The 11,833-nt window shown below is 35.7% G+C and overlaps 1 protein-coding gene across 1 annotated transcript; it reads left to right on the top strand.

Annotated features, from left to right (window-relative positions):
- The first annotated feature begins 5,903 nt into the window (after positions 1-5,903).
- Positions 5,904-6,546, top strand: LOC107479142 (uncharacterized). The gene is made up of 3 exons (XM_016099292.3): positions 5,904-5,966; positions 6,065-6,229; positions 6,316-6,546. The coding sequence occupies exons 1-3, from the start codon at positions 5,904-5,906 to the stop codon at positions 6,451-6,453; spliced, it is 366 nt and encodes a 121-aa protein (XP_015954778.1). The 3' UTR covers positions 6,454-6,546.
- Positions 6,547-11,833: the final 5,287 nt, after the last annotated feature.

Below are 11,833 nucleotides of genomic sequence, written 5' to 3'. Positions count from 1 at the left end.
GAGAAAATAAAAAGAATATATATATATATATATATATCAAAAGAAAAAAATAGAAAAAGAAAGAAAAAGAAAAGTAATAAGAAGGGGACAAAATGCCCCAAAATGAAGCTCAATAATAATCAATGCATATTAGTTGGGATCAAGAAAAGAGTGCATGAGTGTGTGAAAAAGTGAAGAATCGGTAGTTAGGTTAGCTTTTAAATTATATAGGTTGCTATATAGGTTAGGTGGGAAGTTTAAGCTGATCAAAGATTCAAATTTCAAGCTCACTTGACCATATGCACCCTTACTTTGACCCTAGCCCCATTACAACCTATGCATAAGACCTCATGATATTTGTATGCATGCAATGAAATAATTATTGATTGTTAGATGAAAAACAAACCTTGGAAAGCATGATTAGAAGAGAAGTGAGGGAATCAACCCTATACACTTGAGCGACTAAAGCAGATACACATCCGGTGAGGATTCGATTGCTCAATTACATGTTTCCACCTATGATCATCTTTTCTTGCAAGTTTGTTTAATCTTTAATGACTCAATTCAATTGTAGATTTGATTTGATTGCTATCACTTTAGCCCTTATGCTTATATTAGTTTTCTTGGAAGTCGATTTACTTTGACCAAGCATTTGCATTCATTTAGATAATTGCATATAGATAGGTTGCATCTAGTTAGTTTACATTGAATAAATGATAGTACCCTTTTGCCTCTTTCTTGGTTAAGCATGAGGACATGCTTAGTCTAAGTGTGGGGAGATTTGATGCACCACTATTTCGTGGTACATTTTGTGCTTAATTTGAGTAGATTTCATCCATTTTCCCGCATTTATTCAATGAAATAGCATGGTTTCATAATTTTCTCCTAAACTATGCTTAAGTGTGAAAACTTGCTTTTTAGGCCCTTAATTGGTTAATTTTAATTCACTTTTGATTCTACTAGATGCCTTGATGTGTGTGTTAGTAATTTCAAGTTGAAAAGGCTAGGAATAGATCAAAGGAATGAAGAGAAAAGCATGCAAAGTGGAGAAATCATGGAAAATCAAGAATTTGGGGAATGCATTCATCGACGCGCACGCGTATCAAACGCGTGCGCGTGAATTTGAAATCGCATGGCGACGCGTACGCGTCGATGCTCACACATGACTTTATTAAAGTGAAAACGCTGAGGGCGAATTCTGGGCTTCCCAAGCCCAAACCCAACTCACTTCTGAGCCTATTTCATGCAGAATTCATGGAGTCATGGGGGGAAAAGTCATAACTGAATTTTGGAGGGAATGTTTTAGTTAGTTTCTAGAGAGAGAAGCTCTCTCTTCTCTCTAGAATTAGGTTAGATCTAGATTAGAATTTCTTAGATCTAGGTTTAGTTCATGCTTTGATTTACTTTTTCTTTACAATTTCTTGCTCTTCTACCTTTCCTCTCTCTAGTTTTGTACTTTACTGCTTGTACTTGTTTACTTTGTTATTGATGTACTCTTGTTCCTCTTATTTTCCTTTAATGCAATTTGAGTTTGATTTCTTTTATTGTTGATTTGCTCTATTGTTGTTAATTCCTTGCAATTGGTAGTGTAGATTTACTTTTCTTGCAATTTGACTTTACTTTCCTTTTATGCCTTCCAAGTGTTTGATAAAATGCTTGGAAGGATGCTATAGTAGATTTTTCTCCTCTTGGCCTTGCTTGAGTAATTAGAGACTCTTAAGTTATCAAACTCTTTTGTTGATTAATAATTGAAAGTTGCTAGTTGATTTGAATTCCACTAAAGCTAGTCTTTCCTTAAGAGTTGACTAGGACTTGAGGAATCAAATTGATTATTTCCACTTGACTTTCCTTCATAGTTAGAGGTTGACTAAATGGAGCAATGGACAATTCTTGTCAGAATTGAGGATGATAATGAGGATAGGACTTCTAATTCTCATTCCTTGCCAAGAGCTTTCTTAGCTATTAGTTTTATTCTTGCAATTTACTTTTCTTGTCCTTTATCCAAAACCCCCAAAATATACATCTCATAACCAATAACAAGAACACTTTCCTGCGATTCCTTTGAGAGACGACCCGAGGTTTGAATACTTCGGTTATTATTTTTATTGGGGTTTGTACTTGTAACAAACAATTTTTTTTTGCATGAAAGGATTATTTGTTGGTTTAGAAACTATACTTACAACGAGATTTCATTTGTGAAATTCTATACCATCAAAAGTTCGTTCATCACTTATGCTTCCCCAACATTAAATTCTGCAAAATAAACCTCAATCAAATTACAAATGAACTGAAATTATATCATATTTGAACTAACAGTAAAAAAGCTCAATCATCGACAAGAACACATCAAATTTATTTCGGGATTCAAATGAACCTCAACTAAACTAAGGAATAAACCGAAATTACATCAGATTTGAACTAGCAGTCATATATATTCAATTAGCAAGAAAGTACATTTTTAATTCATTTCTACAGGCTAATGAACTCTATTAAACTGATAGATGAACCAAATTTTTTAAGGAATAACATATTTAGTCAATACTTAACAGTAGTATTAAGTGAAGTTAACTCAATTCACAAATAAACTGAATTCAATTCAGATTTGAACAAAAATTCATATACATTCAATCAGCAATAAAGCACATTTCAATTCATTTTTTGCATGTAAATGAACTCAAATAAACTAAAGGATGAACTGAATTATTTATCAGAATCAATAAATTACTTAAGGAATAAAAAATTTGGTTTACCACAATATCTATTGGCACGCAGTATATTTCTTCCTCAAATCGCCGACATTTTCTATCGTTGAGAAGTATACACATTGCAAAGACCACCTATAGGACAAAAAATTATTAGATATATGGGAATAAAAGTTGTTCATGTTAATGTAATATCCGAAGATTTTACCATATTTTCTACATCTTATCCGGGTGTTAGAGACATGAAGTGGAATCTAGCCCCCTCTAAATGCGCTTTGTGGTCCAACATGAATATTATTTCATACTCGTTGGTTGTATCTTTGTAAACCTTTAGTTGTGTCATTCACTGGAAACATTCCTCCCTCAGCTCCTCTATTATTTCTTTTTCTTTCTCGAGAGTCTTATACCCTTTAGGGGTGCTTAAACTCAGCTCCGCACTTGTTCCATCAACAAATTGCAATGCTGCTGTCACCCTAACATCCATCACTTCTGCCAACATTGCAAGTTGTGTTACTGTTGGTTGAGAGGTCGGGGGACTTATGCCAAGGTTGAAGGAAGGTGCACCAAAGTCATCTTCCCAATGCCGAGGACGGGGAGAACTGCAAGATGACAAAGAAAAATTTTAAGTAATAAAAGACATTATGATATAACATCAAAACTAATAAAAATGATTTTAAGTAGAACTTACACATTAAGAAGAGCTTCTTGCTCCGTTTTCCTTGCGGAAGATTCCTTGCAGGCCTAGTGTTGGGGTTGCGGAGGGCAGCTGGATTAAACAAAAAAAGTGTTCAATAAAGATGATTGTCTTACGGAAGTTTCTTCGCAGGCTTGGTGCTGAGGTTCAAGAGGGTAGCTGTATTAAATAGAAAATATTTCAATAATGAACCGAAATTATTATCATATACCATCAAAACTAATAAAAATAATTTTAAGTACAACTTACTTATTAACAGAAGCTTCTTCTGTTTGAGTTTCCGAAGGAACATAGTAAAGGTCTTTTGATGTTTTATTATCTTTTTCACAAGAGAACTTGGAAGAGCCAGTGCAATAGGAACTCTAAGGAAGGTCAAGAAAAAAAGTTAATGTTGAATGATTAGAATAGGAACTGAAAAACTGAAAGCTGCACATTGATTAGAATAGGAAAGTAAGTTGAAAAACTCACATATCCAAAGGTTGAGTTTCTTTTTGAACCGCAAGAATTTGTTAATGGGGATCAGGTGTTGTGCTACTGATAATTAAACAAAAACTTCATGTGATTAATTAAACAAAAATTATTTCCTAAATTTAAAAGACCAACATAAGTATTTTAACTTACATAGTTGGAGGTTGTAAACTCTGTTTTTTCTTTTTTTCGTGACGTTTCTTTCTTCTAAAAAATGTAACCGGAGTTTCAGGGGTATTTTTTCTAATAAAAAAGATACCAAATTAAAATCATCAACCAAGATTAAAAGTAGAGGATTAAAAATACATCAAATTTATTTTTGGATTCAAATAAACCTCAATTAAACCTAGAAATGAACTAAAATTACTTTAAATTTGAACCTTAAGTAAACTCTATTTTTCATGCAATTTTTTGTTCTAAAAATTGTAATCGGGAATTTCAAGGGTATTTTTTCTAATAAAAGAGATACGAAACTCAAATCATCAACCAAGATATTCTAATTAAAAGTAGAAGATGCAAATAAAAGTTAAGAGGAATAACTTAATATTGTTTGGTGCATTTACAAACAGTGCCAAGCTCGAGTGTGTTTGTAACATAGTTTTGTTTTCACTACACAAATTTACAGTCAGCAGTCTAAGCAAAAAAGCAAATATTATTCAATAAATCCAAAGAAATTACATGAGCTTTTAGAAAAAGTTAGCAGAGAAAGAAGAAGAACTTTATATAAGAAACTCAATCTTACGTTTGCAATAAATCTGAAGCAACATTTGTTTTTCAGCTTCATCATTTTTTCTCTTCGTTCTTTTTTCTTTTTGTTTTCTTTTTTTAGCACTCATCTTCTCTTTTTGTTCATTTCTGATAATTCATACAATAAGTTTTGATTTAAAATGAGGATGAACCATAATTAAAAAATAAATGAACTAAAAGTTTTTCAGATTTGAACAATCAGTCAAAAAGACTTAATCAAGAAAAATAGAATATATATTTATAACAATAAAATAAGTATTTCCGAATCTTACTCGTCTTCGGATTCAGTTTTGCTTTCCGAATCCGTCAGAACAATCTTCTCTTTTTTGGTTTGTATTTTCACCACCCTTTGTGGTTGTTTTCTTTTCTTTGGCGGCATTTTCTCGATTTCTTCTTCTTCTTTGTAACATATACAAAAATTTTTGTCAAAAAAAAATATGAAACTTTAAATAAATAGATAGTTTTCGATAAGTGATGGTGAGAAGTATACTCAAATTCAGAAAAACTGTCTTCTTCCGAAGACGAATGCAAGACGACAATTTTCTTTTTTTTTCTTTCTTCTTTTCCTTTTCCTTTTTTCCCCTTCTTTTTCTTTATCTCTCCTCTCCTCAATGATACTTTTTTTTACAAGTTCTTAAAATATAAACTTATTTAGTTAGCACAGTATTTTAAAAGCATCTGAACCAAAAAATTTCAAGGGAATTTTTTCTTTTTAATTACCATTCCATTAGTTGTTTCCAAAGCAATCCACTCGACCAGCTTCCTCTGTGTCCAATAGGCCACCCCATGGTGGCCCGAGAGTGTCATCTCCTTCTAGTTGAGGGAACTTTGTTTCGTGAAAATATGTTAACATTAAAACAAAGACGCACCCATCAACTGAAAGTTTCTTTCATGCTCTCTGGGTTTTGATCCTCATGCTTACTGTTGTTGGCAACAAGAATTATTTCTAGACGAAGACGACGAAAGTCCTCTTGAATTTCAGCTGATTCTCCTCCCCTTCAACACTCATATCAATCACAGATTTCATCAAATATGCCAAAATAGCACCTTTGAAGCTGTCAACAATCTCCTTCTGTTCTCACTAAGTTTGTTGTATGCAACTTTTTAAGGAAAATAATTCCTTACAATATTTCAATATAAACAAACTAGTTCAAATGAACCTCAAATAAACTAAAGAATGAATCAAAATTACTTAAGGAATAACAGAGAGATCAAAAAAAAAAAATACAAATGTAAAAGATGGAAAGTATAATACTGCCCAAATTTATGCCCAGCTCATCTCTTATCTTGGCAGGGGTTATGTATATTTTACCATGGAGAGTGTCCAAGCATCCATGATAAAGATCAAAGCAATGAATCAATTCCCTCAAGAACTTGTGAGAGATGTTCAATTCTGGGATATGTGCCAGCGCACCGAACCCCATTTCTTTAAGAATAGTTTTTTTTTCTACACTCAATTCTTTGAACACCCTAGCCATTGATATTTCTCGGGCTTCTCGGCACCTCGCACGGCGATATCGATTTCCGGCCGGCGGGAACTTCGGAAGTCTTCTCCTCTTTTGATATTTCTCCGGCGGCGATAGAGGAAACGGCGGAAGAAGAATTATTCTTAGGATTCTTCTTGTTACCTGATAATGAGGTGAATTAAAAAAGAAAAAGAAACGATTAGTTATGTGAACGATCCAAAATTTAGCGAAGAATGAAAATGATTTTGATTTTTTACAGGAGAATGTGAAACGGACCGAAGGTGAGGAAGTGGCGTTGGCGGCGACTGTTGGAGCGGGAGATGAGGTGGAGAATGCCAGACATGCAGCCGATGGTCTTGGCATGAATTTTTTCCGGCGTGTTTTCTCGCCAGGATGACGACGGTGACACCGCGCTGGTTTGCCTCTTCATCACCGTCTCTCTACTCGTTTCTCTTCCACTTTTTTGGAATTTTCTGGGCCTCAAAAATTTCAATGCAATATCATATTCTCACATTTGTCTGATAAAGTTATGTTTTTGTTCATATAAGTGTTGTTGGTTCTAAATGATGAGTGGGTTCTTGGGAAACATGTAAAAAAAGCTTGAACCTTTTACTGTCTCTGGGACCCCTTTGAGTTTTTCTTTCTGCTTGATGAAGTTGTTGAGTTGATTGTGCTTTATGATGTAAAGTTCCATTTGGAGTGATTTTTCCACTGAATGTGCTATTCTTGAAGATTATGCCATGCTTTCTTTTTGTTTTTTGCTTGTTCAAATTTCATTCCGTGTTTGCATATTAATAATGTCTGTTATACATAAGTATTCTAGAGTTAATTGAAATAAGTTATACATAACTATTCTAGTGTAAATAGAGAAAATTAAATAGAAGAAAAGTATAGCTTAACGAAAAGCTTTTGAAGATGCATATACTCACAATCATGTTCTTACATACTTTTGGTTATTGTGCTTGCAGCCATACAAAATTGGAGGTGGTGATTTAAGTAGCACTGCTCCTCCTTGTACCAGGTAAAGTTTCAGTAATAAGTAATTCAATTGGCTTTCTCTTTACTTTCTTAGACTTGAAGGAAGATTATCTATTTTCTTCAGGTGGATTGAAATGATGGCTCCTATTTTCTCAAGAGCTGCATGGCATTGCGTTTGGTATATGATCCAGGTGGATTGAAATGATGGCTCCTGGATTAGGAATATGTAATTCAAGGATGGTAGCTTGCTTAGAATCTTCGTTAGCTTAGGTACTAGTAGTGTTTTTTTGTTTCAGTAAAAACTAGTGGTCTCTTTGTAACTTCCTACTGATTCTAAAATTTTTTCTCTTATGTAATAATATGTAAAGGAAGTAGATAATGTAATAGTTGTTGTAATGATTTTGATTTTTGGTATTTTGTTAGAGCATGTCATGTGATCAATCACCCTATATTTGGTGACAAGTTTATAAAGATTGGATTAGTTGATTTTAAATTAATGGTCATTGTATAAATTTTACAATTATCTATGAATTTTATAAGATTTTATTACAAAGATTAAAAAAAAAAACAATAGAACCTGAACAAAGTTATAGCTACGCTTTAAAAGCATAGCCATATTGTACAACAGTCATCAACAGCTACGCTTTAAAAGCGTAGCCATATCTCTTACTATTGGCACGTTTTAAAAGCGTAGCCTTATCTTTTGTTATTGGCACGGTTTAAGAGCGTAACGATATCTCTCGTTGTTGGCACGCTTTAAAAGCGTAGCCGTATCTCCAGCTATTGGCACGCTTTAAAAGCGTACCGATATCTTTCACATACGGCCACGCTTAAAAGCGTGGCAATAGATAAAAGCGTGGCAACAGAAAAAGCGTGGCCATAGATCACCAAAAGCGTGGCGATAGAGCAACCGGCACGCTAGCAGTTGTGACCCTTTCAAAAGTGTGCCGGTAGCTCAAAAAGCATGGCAAAAAGCTATCGCTACGCTTTTTTCAACTTTTCGCCATGCTTTAAAAGTGTAGTAAAATCCTGGTTTTCTTGTAGTGCCTTGCTCAAGCACTCTTCGGTTCCGCTCTTTCCATATATGCCACAGTAAAATTGCCGCAAGAAGACCTTACTACTTCCATTTGGTTTTCGATCCAAGAGGCTCGTCGTTGAGCTCCACCAGTCGAAGAAGGTGGTTGAGCTAGAAAAAGGTACCCAAGCTTCCATTTTTGTCCTCCTCCACGTTAATTTTGCATTTTGACATAGACATAGGTAGTGAATTATTGTTTCGCTCTCTTCTTTACATAGTGGGCATGTTGGTGACATATTGGGGAACCTCTGATGGATGAGTTGCATGATTGGGATTATTCCGTGGAGACATTTTTCAAAAAAAAAATTATAATCTTCTGGGGTGTGAGCAATATTCATAGTTGGGACCAAACTCCTCTTTGTTGCATATACGCTAGGCATAAATCAATTGGTTCATGATAGAACAGGTAAAAAATTCGGTACCCATATGCAATGTCATAGTATTTGGAGTTATTTAGTAGCCACTGAACCTTGTCTGGTCCTTCTCCTGGGGTTATTGTTAAAATTTGCTGTGCTAACTCAGGGGCAAACACCTTTGAGACAAGCCGTTAGTTCCATTGTTTATTTTCAGAGAAAAGGTCTTTGACTAACATCATTCGATTTGATGCTTGGCTAGAATTGTTGTTGCAGAAAAATCTATATGAGAAGGTTGAAGGATGCCAAGGGTCTATGAAGATCCGAATGGACTTGTCGTCCCCCACTTTCCAGACTGTGCCTTTTTCTGCCACACTTCCCCCCTAAAGAAGACTCAGCCACCCCTAGGAAGGTAATACTTAAATTCCTATACCTGTAATATCTTCCCTTTAAAATTTTAGCTAGGAGAGAATTAGGTTGGTTCATGAGTCTCCAGCATTGCTAGCCAAGCAAAGCTAGATTATGTGCTCACAGGTCTTTCACACTCAGTCCTCCCTCATTTTTTGGCCTTGTCATCTTATCCCTACTAATCCAGACCATGTGTCTGTCCTCTCTGTGATATCCCCACCAAAATTGGGTCAAAATACTCTGAATGTCCTTTAGCAAAGTATCTAGAAGCCTGAAACAAGATAAGGTATAGATAGGTATTGTTTCCCATACTACCCGGATCAAAATCTGAAGACCTCCATTTGACAGTAAACTTGTTTTTCAGCCTTGCACCTTCTTGAATACCCGATCTTTAACGGAATTGAAAGTGACTTTTTTTATCTACTGATTAGTGAAGGAAGCCCCAAATACTTGTCTTGTGCTTCAATATTAGTAATGTTCATCCTTGCTGCCAGAATTTCCAGAGTAGTGTCGGGAGTATTTTACTAAAGAAAATTGCTGACTTAGACAGGTTAATCTTTTGTCCACTATAACTTTCGTATGACTCCAAAAGTTCTAGGATTCTATCACAACTATGAGGATGAACACTGAAGGCAGTCTTCTTAATTTCCTCGTCTGACACTAGATTTTGTAGCCTACAGTTCATGAAAGTTGTAACCTTAGGCTCAAAATCAGTAAAAAAAGGCACTGGATCTACCTGATTAGTAGACAAAAAAATGCATGTAAAGTATTCCTCAGCCACTCTTGCAATGTCAGCTTAAGAGGATACTACTTCCCCATTTTCCTCCACTAGTTGCTAGATTTTATTCCTCATTGCACGCACTTTGAACTTTTTGTGAAAGAATGTTGTGTTCTTGTCCTCTTCTCTTAGCCACTTGATCAGGGATTTCTCCTTCCAGTACAATTCTTCATTTAGGTATGCCTTTTCAAGCTTCAATTCAATCTCATGTATCTCGGTTCCACCACATATTCCTACTGTTCTTATTTCCTCCAGTCGAGCCTTAAGTGTCTCAATCTCCTTCTTTGAATTTAACCGGTTAATTTGTTGCCACTGTACAAGCTTGTGGCGACACAGTTTTAATTTCTTAGCGACGATATACATCGAAGAACCTTCAAATGAAGAGGCCCATGCTTTCTTAACAATATTCCTTATCTCATGCGTACCACACCATCTCTCTTGGAACTTAATTTGTTTTTTTTATGATTTTTCCGTCTGAGGATTAGTGTCCAGCAATAAAGGGGCATGATCTGAACTATTTTTGGCAAACCTAAGGATGGTTGGATGACAATAAGATTGCAATAGTTTCCTGTTTACTAGTACTCTGTCCAAACGTTCCTAGATCAATTCATTCCCTGCCTTCCTATTGCTTTAAGTGTAACGTGTCGCCACCCCCAGTTTTTTTCTCTAGTGTAGTGATTGAATTAAAATCACCCAAGATAGCTACTCCTCTTTGATTTTACCCCACCATCACCGAGATCTTTTGAAATTGGGCTATGCTTACTTGTTTACTGTAGTTGAGATGAACTCCAATTATACTCCATTCCTCATTGTTCGCCACATCCTTCATTATAGCTTGTATATAGAAACTGGAGCTGCTGGTAACTTTAATATCATACCCTTCTTTCCATGCCATGGCAAGGCCTCCCACAATTCCATTTGGATTAACAGTATGCCAATTACTAAAACCACACGATCTCAACTTCGCTTTCACCTTTTGAGTTTGGTTTTTGGTTTCACAAACAAAAACCAACTTGGAGAAGTGGGATTGAGATATCCCTTTGAGGTTATGGATTGTTAGGGGGTCTCCCTAAAGCCCAAAAATTCCATATAAGAATCATCATGGTGTTTGGGGTGCCATTTGACAGCTGGCACCGTCCGCTGATGAGCGGATAATTTATACGCTTTTTGGCATTGTTTTTAGATAGTTTTTAGTATAATCTAGCTACTTTTAGGGATGTTTTCATTAGTTTTTATGCTAAATTCACATTTTTGGACTTTACTATGAGTTTGTGTGTTTTTTTTTTGTGATTTCAGGTAATTTCTGGTTGAAATTGAGGGACCTAAGCAAAACTCTGACAAAAAGCTGACAAAGGACTGCTGATGCTGTTGGATTCCGACCTCCCTGCACTCGAAATGGATTTTCTGGAGCTACAGAACTCTAAATGGCACGCTCTCAACGGCGTTGGAAAGTAGACATCCAGAGCTTTCTAGCAATATATAATAGTTCATACTTTATTTGAGATTAGATGACATAAACTGGCGCTCAATGCCAGTTCCATGCTGCATTCTAGAGTCAAACGCCAGAAACATGTCACAAACCAGAGTTGAACGCCAAAAACACGTTACAACTTGGCGTTCAACTCCAAAAGAAGCTTCTGCACATGTAAAGCTCAAGCTCAGCCCAAGCACACACCAAGTGAGCCCCGGAAGTGGATTTTTGCATCAATTACTTACTTCTGTAAACCCTAGTAGCTAGTCTAGTATAAATAGAACATTTTACTATTGTATTCAGTGTCTTTGACCATTCAGTATTTTGACCGATCCTGGATCCTGAATTGTATTTTTGATCCTGTGATCACGTTTTGGGGGCTGGCCATTCGGCCATGCCTGAACCTTCATCACTTATGTGTTTTCAACGGTGGAGTTTCTACACACCATAGATTAAGGGTGTGGAGCTCTGCTGTACCTCGAGTTTCAATACAATTACTACTATTTTCTATTCAATTCGACTTATTCTTATTTCTAAGATATTCGTTGCATTTCAACATGACGAATGTGATGATCCATGACACTCATTATCATTCTCACCTATGAACGCGTGACTGACAACCACTTCCGTTCTACCTTAGACCGGGCGCATATCTCTTGGATTCCTTAATCAGAATCTTCGTGGTATAAGCTAGAATTGATGGCGGCATTCATG

The sequence above is a fragment of the Arachis duranensis genome, chromosome 3 (assembly GCF_000817695.3).
Source record: "Arachis duranensis cultivar V14167 chromosome 3, aradu.V14167.gnm2.J7QH, whole genome shotgun sequence".
In the NCBI taxonomy this organism is placed as follows: Eukaryota; Viridiplantae; Streptophyta; class Magnoliopsida; order Fabales; family Fabaceae; genus Arachis; species Arachis duranensis.
The sequence above is the reverse complement of the archived record's forward strand: the minus strand, read 5'-3'. Positions and strand labels throughout refer to the sequence as shown.

Excerpts from the sequence above, each read along its gene's own strand:
- LOC107479142 (XM_016099292.3), top strand. The coding sequence starts at position 5,904 with ATGGAGAGTGTCCAAGCATCCATGATAAAGATCAAAGCAATGAATCAA. Across the intron at positions 5,967-6,064 it reads ATCAATTCCCTCAAGAACTT|CCATTGATATTTCTCGGGCT; the intron begins GTGAGAGATGTT and ends TGAACACCCTAG. Across the intron at positions 6,230-6,315 it reads TCTTGTTACCTGATAATGAG|GAGAATGTGAAACGGACCGA; the intron begins GTGAATTAAAAA and ends GATTTTTTACAG.